The sequence below is a fragment of the Camelus dromedarius genome, chromosome 11 (assembly GCF_036321535.1).
Source record: "Camelus dromedarius isolate mCamDro1 chromosome 11, mCamDro1.pat, whole genome shotgun sequence".
NCBI lineage: Eukaryota > Metazoa > Chordata > Mammalia > Artiodactyla > Camelidae > Camelus > Camelus dromedarius.
The window spans coordinates 38,241,465-38,260,170 of NC_087446.1; the positions used below are offsets into that span (position 1 = coordinate 38,241,465).

Consider the following 18,706-nt stretch of genomic DNA (forward strand, 5'->3'; position numbering starts at 1 on the left):
CCAGGGTTTCTGAGTCAGTGGAGCTGGGGTGGAGCCTCAGAATCTGTGTGGCTGACAAGTTCCTAGATGATGCTGAGGCTGCTGGCTTAGGGAGCCCACCTGGAGAATCTGATTCAGGTAAGGTCCTATATATGAGGAGCCAATCCTCTAAAGGTGTCATTCCTGCCTTCTCTGCACAATTTTCCATCTTCATCTTCCTTGATACAATACCCACTCCCTCTCCTTGGAGAAGCAGGTACATTCCTATTTTTTGTGGTTCTGGTGAAATTACTGATCTGAATGCTCGTCTGTCCCAGGGACAGCAGTGTAACTTGAACTGGGCTAATCATAATACAGTACCTCCCTAATCACATCACTGATTCTAGGGGTAAGTGTATGACCAAAGACAAGCCAACTGCTCCATTTTCCCCTAGAATTTTCCAAATTAAAGACAGGAGAGTGCATTCTTTCCTTTGTAAAACAAACTAAAAGGATATGACCTGACAACTGTCAGCAATCATATGCAATAGGAGCGAATAAGGACAACAAACAAAATATAAGCTGAAGTAAAAGACAAGACAGAGAGAAGGTAGAGAGAAGGTAATCATAAATTAAGTCCCTGATTTATTTGTATAAGGTAGGCTGTACACCTGCTTTTCCCAGTTACCAAAGACAATGCTTTCTTTCTTTCTTTGGCTTAAATTACAGTTAATTTAAGTTAGTTGAGTTTAAATTTCTTATGACAGAAGAGTGCTGACTAGTAGAAGGTAATCCAAAGATAAGACATGTTCCCTATAAACAGACAGTACGGTATTTGAAAGCGTAAGTTTTAGAGTGGGTTTAATTCAGCCAGTTGTGTGACCTTAGGCAAATCTCTCAGTTTCATATATAAAATAAAAATAACATCACCTACCTCAGAGTCCTCATAAGCATCAAATGAGGTAACTCATGCAGCGTACCGACAAAGAACATTCACTCAATGAATGATACGTGTTAACATTACACCACTTACTGAACACTGATCTCCCAGGTACTGTACTAGTGCTCTACATGCTCTTTTACTAATTTGCGGCCAAAATGAATATAAGGGATGTTCAAGGCACAAGCACACAGAGGTAGGTTAGACTGAGACAAAAGCTTACTCCTTTGGATAAGCTTGAATATGTAAAAGCAGCATTCTATATCCCTATAGGTCTTTTTGGTACCGCTATAGAATTCCTATGGCAAAGAATTTTTACCGCTATGGGTACTTGAATATATCTGCAACAAACAGAAAATCAATTTTTTAAGAACTATATCACTTACAGTAGCATAAAAAGCATCAAATAACTAGGAATGAATCTAACTGAAAATGTAAAAGACCTATAAAGACCGAAACTGTAAAACGTCTATGAGAGGAAGTAAAGACGACCTAAATAAACGGAGGGCTGGTCCATGTACATGTATTAGAAGACTAGGCATTGAGAGTCAATTCTCCCCCTAATTGTCTCTGAATCACAACTGCAACAACATTTTTTGAAAACCTATAAGCTGTTATACTGAAACCAGAGTCAGCATCAGTTCACTTTAACTAAAGGATAAACTAAATCTAAATATGTTTGAGATTAGTAACCTACAGAAAGTACTTTAAACAACAAACACAGTGAAGTTAAACAAAGATGAAAACCCACCTGGACTATATCCAAAACCATGCCAGCTGAAACTGTTCCAAAACCAGCTAGCAAAAATGGCACAAGTATTTGCAGTGCCATGACACCGCTGGATTCCTTTGGTAACTTCTGGTTTGCTTCCACAATGACATCTTCATCACCATCACTAGATACATCTTCATCTTGTAACATGGCCGTAGTTTCCGAAGTCTCCCTTCCATCACAGTAATTGTAGTTGGCACAGTCGTCATACTTTTGGCTACAGCTTGATGGTGTGTGCCCATTATTGCCATGAAAAGACTGCTCGGAGAAACTGTGATATTCCATGTGCTGTTCAGATCTATTACTAAAAGTCTGTGCTGCAGCGGATAACCCATCTTGCCAAATGCTGTTTGCTTTTTTGTGCCTATCTTCCTGGTTTTTCTGGTAAATTACTGGAACCATACTCAACAGCAAGTTTAAAAACTTATCAGACTGAATTGTACTTAAACTTGAAGTCCAGTCTACAAAACCTCCTCCATTACTTGGACCATTACTTGTTTTATTAGTAATAGACCTTCCTTTAGTATTAGTCATATTGTCATTGCAAAAGACCCTGCACTCCTTAGATCTCAAGATTCATGAACTATAGCAGATGAATCAGAACCACACCAACACTGGTTTAGATTAAGATGTTGACTTCATTGTGCAAAAATGTTTCCACTAATAAAAGATGTTCAGAAGTTCCACAGAGGGAATGGATCTGGAAAAATAAAATAATTTTTAAAAGTCAGATTAACTTTCTTGATACTTCATAGTTAAAGGTATAAAATATACAAGTTCTTTAACCAACCCCAAGGTACTGATGTTATACTCTGTGGGCTTCACACATAACCGCTTTGTGCCATACAACTACTTTGTTCATAGAAATATACTAGACAGTTTTTTGTGTTCGCTAAATCTTAAGTGTTTATCTTTGCATATTTTATATAATTAATACCCATGTTAAGTCTTCAAATATCAAGTATCTGTAAGTTCTACAATAGACAAATTTATTAAATAAATGGCTTCCGTTACTTATGTTGAGGTCTCAGAATCAAATTGCTACAGCCCTTAACGTATGTCAGTACAACAAAAGGGAAGGTACATGACATTATATTTTAAACGTTAAATAATAATCCATGTTACTTTATTTACAACTTAATATAATATACATTTTATTATTAAAATATGAAGAAACAATGACAATGTTCACCATGAAATTACTTTATAAATATCCTGAATACTGTTCAGGGTATTTATTATACATATAAAATTAGGCTGATGTCATAGTTCTGATACAGAAAAAAGTCATTATAGTTGATTTAGGAATATAATCCCTCTGTTAGCTAGGAAATAACCAAAATGGAAAGGGATTACAATATTCACTTAATCCTCTACTTTGCAAGCCAACCAAAAGAAAGCTTGTAATGCCCTTAATCACTTAATGTCCTTCTCAAAGTCAGCTCTGACCCTCAATCCCAGAGTAGGCTCTTGATTGGCTGGCCAGTGATGAGATTCTCCCTAAAGGTCTTGAACTAAGAGACACAGACAGATATTGTGACTAGTTTGAGAGTGGTGGGCACTGAACTTGCGAGGTCATTCATACATCACCTGCCCAGGGAGAGAGTCTATTTGGCCTGCTGCTACCACAGATCTGGAGGCTTTCAAAGCTATCAGAGTAGGTCTAAAGGCTTCAGGAACACCCAGCCCTGTGTTACACTTTCAAGAGCACCCAAGATCAAGAAATTGGCCCTGATTTGATAAAGGATAGATGGCCCCACTGCCTAACTGGACTGCCCACCCACCTAGACTAAGAATTGCTCCTACTATACTTCTGCTTTTAATGAAAACTGTCATATTCTTTAATATCTGTTTTCGATTTCTTAGAATATCGATCTCCTCTTCTTGGATAGGAAGATCAATAACAAGGAATGGCTGAGGGAAAAAGAGAAAGGGTTATGTTGGGGACAAGTGGATGCTAAGGCCTGGTTCATCTATTTAATCACTCACTCACTTTCCTTTCTTCCCTCTTGTAATTATGGAGGAGTCTGGGAATTCCTGCTGGGGAACACTCCTCAAATACAGATTTTAGGACTCCAGACCCACTGACTCAGAATATCTATGTCTGAGGCACATAAATCTTTTTTTAAGCTCTCCAAGTGATTATAGGGCAGACATCCTGTGGACTTGCACCGAGAATCCAGACATTAAGCACTAGTTGCCATTTTTGCCATTTGCAGGCTGATACAAAGTCAGTGTTTAAAGAAAATCAAATGAATGGAAACAAGGTCCAGAGTGAAGCAAAGAAGAAACTAAGCAGTCCAGAAAGAGAGAGAAGGCCAGAATAGCTGCCTGAGAACCTTCCATGCAACAAGAGGTTCAGCTTTATGTTGGAAGTTGTGAGCTTCCAGGCAGCCTTACGTGAGTCAGTGGTTTCTTTCCTTCAACCCATCCACCTCTTTTTAAATAGTGAGCATGCCCCAAAGAGATCTTTAATCAAACAAAATACAAAGCAAATCTCAAGGGGATTGAGCTTTAAGACAAGTCTACTCCTCTGAAGGGCCAGTGATGGATACAGGCAGTTTATTCTTCCTCTTGAAGCAGAACTATAAGAATGATCAAAAGGAAAATGCAGAGAAATGTAGATAAACAAGAAAGATGACAGTATCTGTATCACCACTTAGTCACCATTCAGCTCAAAATGCATGCTCAGGAAACTTGACCCGTAACACTAAATAGAAAAATGGAGGGGAGAGAAGGGAAAAAAGGGGTGAGGGAATCTCCCAGGACATCTCTCCTAGAAAATTTGCAGGACATGGCTAAAAAGCACATAGTTTACACTGAGTTTACTGAGTTTACACCGAGTTGACTGGTGGGATCCAGATGCAAAGACACATCTAGCTCATACTTCTGCTCCTAGCATTCTTACTTCACTATAAGCTATCTAGGTTAGACAGATACTCAACCAGGGCCACTGTGTACAGAGATTAGACAGCCTTTGTATAAATTTTAAGAGCGCCTCCTAAAAAAAAGAAGCTCCAGGAGTGGAGTCTTGGGCTGGATTTCAGCCCCACTCCATCCCCTCAGCCAAGTACCATCATGCCCTGCAGAACCTGCACAACCTTACACAGCAGACTGGGCAGCTAGCTGAAATATAAACCATGCTTAGAGAACATAAAACATGTATTTTTGTTGCTGTTTCCTCAGCATGTTTCCAATTTTTAGCTAATGGTACCTCCATTTCCTGCATGAAACCACACTTGTCCTATTCCATGAGATTCTGGTAACCACAGTACCCTACCCTCCAGACCACATAATGACAAGCACCTAGAGCAGGCCTGAGTCCTTCCCTGGAATTTCACTTGTTTGTTGGCTATTTCCTGAGTGTGCCTATTAGATGCTAGAGTTACATGATTAATAAAAGATTCACCATTCCTGCTTCTAATGGATTTTACCTTATAGCAGGAAGGAAAAACAACATTCAGTTAAGCAAATAAATAAATGAGATAATTTGTGATAAAGGCCATGAAGGAAACAGTTGATTTAAGAAAAAGTGAATGACTTACAGGGCTATTTTAGAGGGGAAGGCCTCTGGAAGAGTGTTTTCTTACTTCCATTTGGAGTGAAATAATTCTGAAGCTGTCACTATGCCTTCCTCCTCAAAAAGCATCATCCACCACCACCCCACCACGAACATCTAGAGGAAAGCTCGTCTTCATTATAAGGGGTTCCAGAGAAACAGAGAATCAGAGCTAGCAGAAGATGAGAGGGTCCTGACAACATAATTAGAACTTCTATCTCATTTATTTAAACCCTATTCTTCTATTCCCTATTAAACCCTATTCCCACCCCTATTCTTCCCAATTAGACTGGCCAATAAATTTCATCGCTCAAGCTAGTCTTAGTGGTGTTCGTCCTAACATCTGTTTTTTAAATAATGTAATTTGGGAGTACTAGGAATTATCTTACTACAAGTGCGTGCCATGGACTACATATCACCAACCTGCACTGAGGAAAACATGTTTATTTTTATTTATCCTTCATTTTATCCAGGTAATGAGCAGCCAGTTATTCTGATGCTTGCATACTGACAAGGTCTATTAGCTCCCTAAAGACTCCTTAAACTTTCTTCCTTTAAAGAAATCACTTAGAATAACTGATTACAATAAAAATACTCTGTGGCTGATTTTAAATAGGTAACGTACATATATGCCACTAAAAAAAAAAGCTGGTTGCTCTATATTGTTATTTAGCCTAGAATAAATAAAAACAAGTAAAAATTTTAAAAATAAGTGAATAGAATTGGGCAAAGTTTCCACTGGTTTTAAGGTGCTTCAAGTAAAGAATGCCAGTGGAGATATTTATGGGTCACTCTTTAGCCAAATCTGGTACCAACATAGCTGAGAAGAAACAATATCTCTAAAAGTTTGTATAGTGAATTAGGTTTAAATTCTCAATTCCCTTTGTAAGTTATAAAGCAACCCATCTCCAGGAAAAAAAGAATCCACTACTTTATTCACTAATGGCCAGTATTTGCACAAAACAAGAGAATGGTCACATTTGGGGAAGCAGTATAAAAGCACACTGGCGTGGGAGTTGGGAGTAGTGTTAGAGCGTGTGCTTATTAGCAGGCATGAGATCCTGGGTTCAATCCCCAGTACCTCCATTAAAAAGAAGGCACGGGGGGAGGGCCTCCAAAGATAGTGGTTCCATTTTTTTAAGCTTGGTAGTAGATACCTAAGTGTTTATTGTTCTTTAAAATTATTCATTACATTACATGAGTGCTTCAGTATGAGTGATACTGTGACAGATTTTACTATTAATCCCAGTTATTGCTTTCCTCCTACAAGAGGATTATTATCTCTACCTCTTATCATGTTACTTGCAGGGAGGATTATACTTCCTCATCTCCACTGACATCAGGGTTGGTCGTATGACTCATGATGGCCAATGGAATGAGAGCAGCGGTAACATCTACAGAGACAGTGATTCAGCTTTGCCTTCTCCTCCCTCTGTCATGAGAATGACATGTCCTAGGTAAGTGCTGCTTCTTCAGACTGGGTCCTGGGACAAATAGAACATGCAGACCCGAAGCTACTGCAGCCAGTATGCAGCAACCTACAGGCAACACGTAATATGAGCAAGAAATAAAGCTTTGCCACTGACAGACACTGAGAGTTTAAAATCGCTTACAACCCACAGCATGACCTAACAAAAGCTAACCAAAAAAGTATGTATCTTAAAAAGAAGTCTGAGAATAGGAAAAAGAATATGTATGTGTATAACTGAATCACTATGCTGTACACCAGAAACTACTATAACATTGTAAATCAAAAAATTTTTAAAAATAAAAATAAAAAGTAGTCTGACCTACAGATTCCCACCTATGTTAGTTTAGGAGAGTCTCTCTGATATACTAAGCACTTAAGGGTTGTGTCTATGGTTAAAGAGTTTTAAAACAGTGGTTTCTAAACATTTAGATCTCATTAACTCAGTCAAATTTCCACCCAAATTTGACCAAGTTAAAAATAACCTTTCCCTTAAAAATAAGTGTACATTTTAACATGAAAATGTAGGAAGGACAAAATCTTGGACTAAAAACTTTCCACTGAACACATTTAGATTTATGAAGAACTCACTCTACGTTCCCTGTAAAAGCGTTGTCACGGGCCAGCATTAATCCACAGAGTCATGTCAGGGAATCACTGACTTAAAGGAAAATAAACTAATACCAGACAATCCTTATGAATTCAACTTTAGTTACAAAAACAAAAACCTTAATGCTAAAGTTGCTAATTTTTAAAAATTAAGAAAAAGAAGTGTATGTGTGTTGATTTACTAAATCAGTATCTTGTAGAAAATCTGCGGGTTGTGCTGAAGGAGGGATTCTGTTCCATTGCAAAGGTTAAATGATACAATTGAAAAACTTAGCAGAGCTGTGAGTTAGCAGGCTTAAGTCAAGCCTCATTACTAAGAAAGGCAATAAATGGAAGTTTAATACTTTGTTATCTTCTCATAACCAAAACAAAAAGATTATCACATGCAGTCAAAAATCCGTTATCAGGTGGGTATTTTACATTTGTATAAACACATAAAACCACAGCACTTTCACACACATATATACATACACAAAATGACCTAGAAGTCAAGTCATATTATGGTGATTATGTATTCTGAGCTTTGCCACTCTGCAAGTGTGCATTCTGCTCCTTCTATTTCCTCTTTGAGTCTCTGTCTTCTGTGTTTCTGTTTTGCTAGTAAGAGATATAGACAGTTACCAAACAGGATGTACTATGTGGTCAGCTAAATCAGCTTTCAGAGAAGTCACGCCAAACAAAACTAGACCTTAGCTGATATTGTACAAATTATTTTCTTTTCTTTTAAAAAGTTTTGGTACATTCTTTTGAATAATACCCAGTGAGCTCTAAATTGTTTAACTGTAAATTGGTTCATACAGAAGGACTGTGTCTATTTAATTTACTTTTTGCAGAACTCCCAAATCAGGCTGACTTTATGGCAGCTTAGTTTTCTTCAACTATTTTCATTTAAAGAATGAAACCTGTATAAATGTAAATCCTCACCAATTTCAATGATTAACTCTTTCCATTTAAACAAAAACGGTTTTTAAAGTCTCAGTAGCCTTTTAGGTATCAGTTTCATCATCTGAACGCCTCAGCTTCTTCATTTCATACCCCAAACTCCTTTTTCCTGAAGAATTTACCATCACATCACTTTTCTCGGCACATATCCCAAACAGCTCTTAAACAGTCATCCTTCCAGTCTTTTCATGTTCACTCTGATGCCCCTTTCTGCCATCCTGTCTGCTGTGACTTGGCTGCCAAACCCTTCTCCCTCAAGAACTCAACAGAACCCACAAGGACATCCTAGTCCCATTTATGCGGATCACAGACCTTGACTACTAAACCATCAGAGCTAGCTCTACAGCTATTACTAAAATCATTCCTCCTTTTTAACCCTTTGACTTCACTATTCTCACTAGGCTCCCTACATTGCTTATTTTGGGTTCCTAACTGTTTTAAACTGACTCACTGCCTTCTATTAGATTTCTTAAACCAGTTAATTATTACCTTTTATTCTTCTCTAAGTTTCCTTTATTCAATCAGATTTCCTTTATTCAGCACTTCTACATTTTCTACCAAAGTGTTCCTAACGTCTGGGAACTTCCACCTCATTCAAAAGGTCACACTAAAAGTTTACTACCTCAAAGAAATCTACCCAAATTAATGTAGGATTAAGGGTACAGAGAGGGAAAAAAACAGTAAAAATTAAATGCCCAAAACAGTTAGCAATTTTCCTATCACTTACAGCAAAAAAAAAATTTTAATGGGAAGTATCCATTTGGATATCTAGCAATTCTCACATAGCAAAGATGACATCTTGTTTTTCCTATGATATTTAATATATCACATGACCCTCAAAAGTTAAAAATCAATATGGCACTGTAAAAGAAATCTCCAGAATTCCAAATGCACCATTGCTGCTCAGCAGAAGTATAATTCATGCTATCCATTAAAAATGTGTAACTAGAAAGAAAGGAAAAAAAGGGTACAGACGTCTCCTGTAGCTAACCAAGGAAAAAGGACTATCCCAAAGCAACAATTCTAAAGAATCAAGGTATGTCCAGTCAGTAACTATCCCACAAACTTCATAAGGTGTAAGTCCAAACAACAGCTGAAGTATAGTAATATACATATCTTGTCCCACAATTTTTATACTTGTTTATTAGCTCATTTAAAAGTACTTGGAAACTGAAATACAAAAAATGCTACCTCACAAATACTGTCCTCCTTGATTAAAAAGCTCACATCTAAAGTGGAATGAAACTATCTTCTCCCCCACTCCTTTTTTTGTTGTGGCTGAAATGCATAGACTTAGCTTCTAAAACAAAAAATATCTTGACTTCTTTGGCTTAAACTGGTAACTGTCTACTTAAATTGAATTTAAGCACTCACATAGCTTGCATTTAGGTAAAAAGTGGTGACATCAAACTTTCTTGGTTGGGTAGTCCTGATATTCTGTAACAAACACAAAAGCTCGAGAAATCACGGGCATGATTCAGCTACTGATATCCTAAAGCTAGCTGATTCCACAAAACATCGCTCATTTCTAAGCCTGACCACTGATAGAAAAGAGTAACATCATAAAATTTATCCATCCTAAAATTTCTATCTGCCTGAAAGACAGCTAAACATTTGTAAAGAATTTGTTTGAGCCCAGAGAAATAAGTGGGTATAATAAATCTTCTGTAATAAATCCTCAATACATCTGATACATTTTCACATATTGAAATATAGGGAAGTCATTCTGGCTTACACATTAGTTAACTTGAATTTTATGCTAACTGAAAAACAGCCTGTTTGCAGCATATCAAACATACATTGTACATCTGCTTTAATTATTAAAATAAAGGGTATACTGACCAGAAGTAAACAAAGTCCTTATTAAAAACAAAGATTCAATGCCCCTCTTGCCAGGATGCCAATGCTGTTCCTCCTATAATGATAAGACTCCCTTCCCAGGTGTCACAGCCATACTGACTCGCTGGTCTTTTTTTTTTTTTTTTTTTTTGAAAACTTTAAAGAAATATATCCCTGACTTTGACAATGTTTCTTTGTTCTGACAAGACATAAAACTGTGCTGGAAGCCATGCTTCTCGGGAACAGTGCCTCAGAGTAATCTGGGAACCCAGCTTCTGGGCTAGACCTCAATTTGGCCCAAATAAAACTCTTTCCTATTCTTATTACTGTTTATTGATTATTTATTTTGATACATCTCAAATAATTTTTCAAAGGAAACCAGATCCAGACAACTGATTTTGTTTTCAGAATCATAACCCTCAATCCCACTTGAAAAAAAAAGTATTTTTTAAAAGAATGTTTATTTGGAAGAAGGATATATCTAAAATAAGCCAATGAGCCAACTAAAACACAGTTAAACCATTTCTGCTTATTGAGAAAATGCTGACAGAATACACACGGTATATGTCCAAAGAACTAAGTGTAGTGCATAAACAAACTACAGTTCATTCTACCAGGTGCTATCAGTTAGATTATATTTAGCCCCTATCAAACCAACTGAAAAGTGAAAAAAAATCAATTATTTAACTCAGTATTCTGACTAAATTAATAACAATACATAAATAGTTTTATAATACAGGAAGAACACAATTACTAACAATATCAGTTAGTACTACTGTTTGAAACAACTCAGTGAATGTGGCTAAACTGCAAAGGAGTTAAATGAGAGGACTCTGTTCTGAAGCCAAGAAACTGCCTTTAAACAACAACAAAAATATATTTCTCACAGTGTCTTCAACATTTCTTACGTGGATCTTATTCAAAAAAGCTACCAAACACACAATGACTCTCTTCTGCAATTAGCTTGCAATTGACATTCATTAATTTCCTGCAAACTGCTGGGGAGAAATCACCTCCCTCATCCCTATATAAAGACGCATGAACTTTATTTAGAATTTATATCTACAGAAAGCCTTGCTACTGAAAATGGTATTTTTCTTTAATAAAGACTGAGTCTTTATTAAAGAAATAAAAGACTTTTATTTTACTTAAGCAACAAGAAAACTTACAGCTACATCTGAAACTCAAATCTATGATGGATTTATTCATCTTAATATTATACTCCTAGTTTTATTTTCTCTGGTACTGGTTTTGTAACTTTTTTCTTAAACCAATACTTCTTGTAGATATTGTCTTTTATAAAAAGACTAACACTTTTGTATAAAAGATACTGCACATAAATAATATATTTCCTTACTGGTTTCTCTGGTACTTATAAATCTGAAATACCTAAATTTAGAAACTAGGTAACTAGAGTTCATCAGTATTTTAAAAATACAGAGTAATTATTATTCAGAACTCACTAAAAAGTATACTTTCATATTTTAAGCCTTAATACATCTTTATATTCTTAGAGAGAATTCAGTTTTTTAAATGTGAGCACACTTCTGGGACCTACCTAAAATACACACTTTACTCTTTGTATAATTCAACTGACAACTAAAAACAAAAGCTTTCAGAATTGTAAAGTGCAGAAAGGTTGCCAATGTGTCAAAGTTTAAAAGAAAAAAATCTAAGGAAAGGGAAAAATGATTTGCCAATGTAAGGTTCCCATTCTTCTACATTTTAAGACCCCATGATTTTCATGGTGATTCCATTCCAAATATTTACTTAGAGCATTTCAATTCATCCAGGGACCCTTCTTTTTTCCCTGCCCCGGAGGTGAAGCAAACATCATGATAACACCCTGATCAAAAGGCCACACTATAAATTACATTACCTTCCACTAGGTAATGAAACAGGACAGCTCCCACACTGAGCGAGGTCTTCCTCAGGTGGCAGCCTAACATTACCTTCCCTCACTGGGACACGTTCACAATGGCACCAGCCAGGGAAATGAAGCTGATCTTCTACCTCCCCCAAACTGTATTTTCCCTCAGTCCTACTCCCTGGTACACAGAGCTATGAAGTCAGCTTAAGTTACAAACTCACTACAAGAGATTCTCTGCAGATTAGGTGAACCACAGGTACACAGTGTCCTGTTACTCAACCATCTTGGCATCAAACTGAAACAGTGACCTAACTCTTTCAGTATCTTTACTCTCTGCAATCAAGTCTCTGCTCTACCCTTTGGTCACAACTGCGGACTTTTTATTCAAATATCAGTTTAAAAAAAAAAAAAAAAGGAGCCCTTCCCTGAAGGGCTCAAGTCCAACTTGAAGTTCAAACTAGAACTATGCTCAAACTCACCCCAAAATGAACTTGGTTGCCACATATTTGGTCTTTGCTCATAAAAATATCCTGACTACCCTTCTTTCTCAAGCTCATGTAAAACAATGCTTCTAATGTCCACTGGCATAGTATTCTCTTTTATTGTTTTTCTGTTTTTCATAAAAGCAATATGTATCCAATGCTTGAAAAAAAAAAAAGCCAAGGACAAACAAAAATTGTTTATTCTGGAAACTCACCATCCAGAGATAATCACTGATGATGTATTAGTGTATATGATAGCTTTACTATATTTTTCTCTATATATATTCAAAATAAAAATAGACTCATATTATACACCCTGTTTTGCATTCTCTCTGCATTTCATAAAAAATCAAAAATGAGTTTATCAGTATTCTACAGTTATTTTTAATGGCGACTTACAACTTCCTCTTATTAAAACTCCCAGGAACTCTAAAATTTTTCCTTTCTTTCCTACTTCTCCCCCTCCACAATTCCCCAATAAGAACACAACCAAAAGGCAACAGCCTTCACTCAATTAACATAAACCTAAACACTTCCAAACAACTAACATTCTGCTGTATTCATAGCCATGATTTCACTTACATCTTATATTCGTTAGATGACTGTGAATAAATAACTGTATCCGCCCCATCAAGCTCCAAGGCAGGGTGAGACTGCCACCAAGATTATGGTGTGTCTCATCCATCCACCACATATAATTCAAAACAATAATTACTCCAAACAAAATAAGAGTCACAAAAAAGTACAACTTTTCCTAGAAAGAGTACTTCACTGTTTCTTTAAAAATTACAAAACATTAACAGATGGTCAACAGGCACATGAAAAGTGCTCAACATCGCTAACAGAGAAATGCAAACCAAAACCACAATGAGGTGCCACTTCACACCTGTCAGAATGGCTATTATCAAAAACTCTACAAATAATAAATGCTGGAAAGGGTGTGGAGAAAAGGGAACCCTCCTACACTGTTGGCTTGAATGTAAATTGGTGCAGCTCTGATGGAGAAGAGTATAAGGGTTTCTTAAAAAACTAAAAATAGAGCTACCATATGATCCAGCAATCCCACTCCTGGGTATATATTCAGAAAAGACAAAAACTGTAATTCGAAAAGATACATGCACCCCAATGATCATAGCAGCACTATTTATAATAGTCAAGACATGGAAACAACCCAAATGCCCATAAACAGACCACTGTCTTAAGAAGAGGTGGTATATATATACAACAGACTATTACTCAGTCATTAAAAAGAATAAAATACTGCCATTTGTAGCAACATGGATGGACATAGAGAATATTATACTTAATGAATTAAGTCAGAGATAAACAAATCATATGGTATCACTTATATGTGGAATCTAAAAAAATAATACAAATGAATCTATATACAAAACAGAAACAGACTCACAGACATGAAAACAGATTTATAGTTACCAAAGGGGAAAGGGAAGAGGGAAGGGATAAATTAGGAGTATGGGATTAACAGATACAAACTACTACACAAAAGATAGATAAGCAACAAGGATTTACTGTATAGCACAGGGAACTATATTCAATATCCTATAATAAACTATGATGGAAAAGAATCTGAAATATATATATATATACAGAAGTGAAAAAAAATTACAAAACATTAAATTACTAAAATTTTCCCCCTCTTTTGGTGCCCTCTTGCTAATGCTCAAACACATGCTTGGATTGTCTATTAAACACTGGCCCCAGGGACTGAGAAAAGAATAGGTTTTGTTCTAAGGAATAATACAAGTTTAAACTCAGATGAAAAAATCTACACACAATCAAAATCCCATACCTGAGTACACAGATTTCAGTCAAACACATTTTGAAAAGGAGAATATTAACTGCCTGTTCAAACCTGTATTATTCATGTGGAATCACGGGCAAATGCTTTATGCTATGTTTGAAACTGTACAAAGCTTATCAAGATATTTGAATGTTTTCATTAGATGAATAAATCAATAACATGATTTGCATTGAGTGATTTGGGGGGGAATTTCAAGTGACTTATTCAGCAAATCTTCACACTTCAATTAAAAGAGATGATTTGCTTTCAAAAAATTAAATGTGAAGAAGTGTCAACACACTAAGACACTGATAGCGTCTGGGCTGGGCTCTAACATCAAACTGCTTTGGCTTAAATTCTGACTTCCACTAGCTACGGGACTTACGCCTCTATACTCGCTTCCTCATGAAAAACTATCTCCTCCATTGGATTATTGTGAGGATTAAATGACTTCATACATGCAATGTGCTTAGGACAATGTACTGGACCTTCAATAAATATTAGCTAATTATCACTGTTCTCATCATTATTATTATACATTTTCATAGAAGGCTCAAAATCTAACTTCCCATCTCTTTCTCCCTTTACTAAGGAATATACTAGCCCATACAATTACAGAAATGTTATACATTGCTGTATTAAACCCCTGGCTTATACTTTTCAGATCAACTATCTTGTTCTACTCTTCTCCAAAAATAAACTGAAGTTTAATATTTACATTTTATACAACATACTGATCCTACTTTTAATTAAAGTGCCAGATTGCTACAAAGTACTGTGTGTGTGTATATATATATATATATATACACTGACTGGTATATACACACACCAAACAGTATGTATGTATACTAAACAACACAGGTTTTCAGGAAACCACAATGTTTTAAAAGGAACAAAGAAAATGAAAGCTGGACTAGGAAGTAGCTCTAACAGTGCTGTTAAATTTAAATATCACATTTACTGTATTTTTTAAATTTTAAAAAGATATCTAAACAACATTTTTACAATTTACAAATAAAACAGATGACCTTAAGCCATTACTTTAAAGTTTATTCTGGACTAGAGAACTAAGATTACTCACCAGAATGTGAAGCATTACAAAGAGAATCATGAGTTTGGGGTTATTCTGAAACCTTACAATTCAGAAATGCCATAGTACAAGAATTTTCTGATTTTTTTAAAAAAGAGAATTAGAATGTTACTATAAAAAACCTTTATTGTTTGTTATCTAAAAGAGGAAAGTAGCAGATAAAATGAAAATAGACCAGGCTTTAGACTCTGGGCCTACTTATTAATTTTGCTTTCTTGATCACAGATAAACAGTCTGCTTTAAATCCCAAGGGAATAGACCAGCTAATAAGGGAAAGGATTTACTTCCCCACTAAACATTCTCTGGCCCTATTACTTTCCTGTATTGTTTATTCTTATCTTACCAGGGATAAGAATAGCTTATCAAAATGTCACTCTCAGACTAAAAAACACTTCTTCACAGAACGAGAGTCTAATCCATAAGGCCTCCAAAATATTTAAAAACTTAAACTCAAAAGAAAGGAGAACAGTCACCCATTCTATAGAACATCAAAACCACTTAGAGCAAAAAGAATAGACTTCATTTGTCTGTACTTATATAATCTTTTCTAAAAACCTAGAAGATAGACATGTTTCTATGCTACAGTTTGGGAAACTGAGTCTCAGAGAGGTTAAGTAATATGCCCAAGTTATAAAGTCAGTTTAGATAAAGATACAGGACTCAAATCCACGACTTTCTGACTAACCAGCTAATGATAAAGAAGAAACTACAGGCATCCTCTGTACACCAGTGTGAGTGGCCACGGGAGACAAGGAGTCCAGGACCAAGGTCCTTCCAGTGCTCTCTCCCAACTCCATTTGTGCCCAACAGTGGAATCCAGTCAGTTGGATCTGGGTTGTTTTGAACACCGTTGACTGCTCAAGAATGAAAACTAAGTCCTAAGTCTCCTCTCTAATTCACAGGTGAATTACCTTCTGCATTATTTTCTTACTACTCAATAAAAAAGACCGGAAATGTACCCATATAATCAACTACCCTTTTTATAAGTGCCATATAAAACAGTGTAGACGAGACCACATGTATCTTCAGTATCCGCCCCTCAAATGCTCTTACTTTATAATACATAACTGCACTTATTTACATGAAGGTCACCCTCTACTAGTCTATGAGCTTTTGATACAAAATTCTGTATACTCCCCACTCAGTAATTAGTCAAAAGGTAGGTGGTGTCCACTAAATACACCTAGAAAGAAGGCGTGAACGAAAACAATAACAAGTCAAACCTTAAAGAACAAGTAACATTTAGAGAGATGGGAAAAAAAGAAGAGTAGGTGCATTCTAACAAGGTGGCTGGCAGGCAGGCAGAAAACTGCTGGGGAAATGAATAAATAGGTCTCAGTAGAACAGTCCTGTCACCAAACAGCAAAATGGTAAACTGGAGAAGATCTGGAATTCCTAAGAGGGTTAAGACTTCATTTTCTAAATAAGGCTAATTGTTTTTGAATACCTATTTTGAATGCAGAGGAATTCCTTGTTTAAACTAAACCCTGTGTGAAATCCCAATACAGACAACAGGTAAAAAGCAAAGCAGTCCGGGATGAACCACCACTCAGTCCCCACCTCACCTAACCTGAAAAGACCCCAACGCCCCTCCTTGGAGCACAGTTTGAAAATCACTGGGTTAGAAAAAAGGCCTGGAAGGACAGATACCAAGAAGTTCAGAGCACTGACCTCTGGAGAACCCGCTTGGCCTAGATTGGAGAAGTAGGGTAACGAAGGACTTGAAATACTATTTCCACTTTTTAAATTCTGTATATTTTTATATTATTTGAACTTCTATTTATATTGAGCACTCTTTACTTTTTAACTTAAAAAGTAGTAAGAAACTACTGCTCTAAAAAAGTATTTTTAATGGTTAAATGTCTTCAAGTCGATTGCCATATTTTAATGAATCACATCCTTATAGCAGGACACTTTGTGTAAATTACACCGCACTGAAAACGAGCATCTTTGTGCATAAAACTTTCCCATATTTAGAATTACTTCCTTAGGATAAATTTATACAAGTTAACGGTTTCAATTTAAGTTCTATAATGCACGGCTTAAAATAGGACTCTGTAGAACATAAAAAACACAAAATTCAAAAGCCGTCCTATACTAGCAACATTTGATTCTAGTGTTCATGTTTAAGATATATAAAATCCAATTTACAAAACTAATTAACAAAGTTTCCACATCTCAAAAATGTATTAAGAAGAAATCTGAATCAGAACTTGAAATCTCTCTACCTTTCATGAATTTTTCGTAACTTCTCTTGCCACTTATCAAAACCATACACTGAAAGAATTTTCCTTCACAGTTGGGTTTCACAATCTAATTCTGTGAAGTCACAATACTGTGACAGAACAATCATTCTCTGGCAACAAACTGACATCATTAAATTCTTATTTGTAAGGTCTATGGGGTATATGGATGTTCTATTTTTTACTTCTTCTAAGACCAAAATATTTTCTGCTGCCTCTCCATTAAGCTCATATGATTGACACATTTTAATCTAATTTTTCCTCTTTGTCCCCAGCCATCTTTGTAAAACTACCTTTTGGAGAATGTTCAGAGAATCCTATCAATTCAAACAAAATATAAATGGCTGCTGGATTGCCTCCTCCTGTGAACAATTTGTTACGGCTTTGTACTCCTTAGGAGAAACCCCAAAGTGAGAAAGTCTTGTTCTTTTTGTTATTTCTACTATTGTTTTAATATAACAAGAGTACTTTTTGTTAAATTATCTTTTAAGTAAATGGGATTCTATTACTAATGATTCCAACTATGGAAAAAGAATTTCTAGTAAAATCTTTTTCTTTTTCCAAAAGCAAGTTTTGCTAGAAACATCCAGGTTATTTCTACGTCTGTGTAACAGCTCTAATAGTAATGGTATTTAGACTCTTATCAACAAAGATTTTCTTAGTCTGTGCTGGGTACCAGGCACTAAGCTAAATGCCAGAGATTCGACGTGAATGAGAGAGAAGGAAGGTCTGCTCTCGCAGATTTTTCTGGTCTTGGTGCAAAGGCACTTTGGCAAACCGTCAATCTTTGTGAAATGAGAGGTTCCACTACCAAAAATAGTAGAAATATTTTTTAGAAAAAGAGACCGGAACCAGATTTTGGAATACCTATGACACTGGGCCAAGGAATGTGAAGTTTATATTCAAGTAGAGAAAAACCATGTACTCAAGGGATCTTTAGAAAATATTAATCAGGCCCTGATTAAAACTTTTCAATGGCTTCTCATTTCCTCTAAGATAAATTCAAAATCTCTAAAAAAGGTTAACTAAATCTTGCATCATCATCATCATCCCCACTGAACCAAGATCTGTGGTCACATTGTACTTTTTCTCTGTTTCGTCTATTGCAGGGATTTTCAAACTTTAAATGTCAC

The 18,706-nt window shown here is 36.0% G+C and overlaps 1 protein-coding gene across 4 annotated transcripts in view; it reads right to left on the minus strand.

The window, feature by feature from the left end:
• The window catches only part of SLC41A2 (solute carrier family 41 member 2), a 113,162-nt gene that overhangs the window by 90,059 nt on the left and 4,397 nt on the right, over positions 1–18,706 (minus strand). For all 4 annotated transcript variants that reach the window (XM_064491675.1, XM_064491674.1, XM_031462879.2 and 1 more), the window contains exon 2: positions 1,650–2,370. In XM_064491675.1, coding sequence (XP_064347745.1) covers positions 1,650–2,204 — 555 coding nt within the window. In that variant the 5' untranslated portion in view covers positions 2,205–2,370. The remainder of the gene's footprint in view (positions 1–1,649; positions 2,371–18,706) is intronic.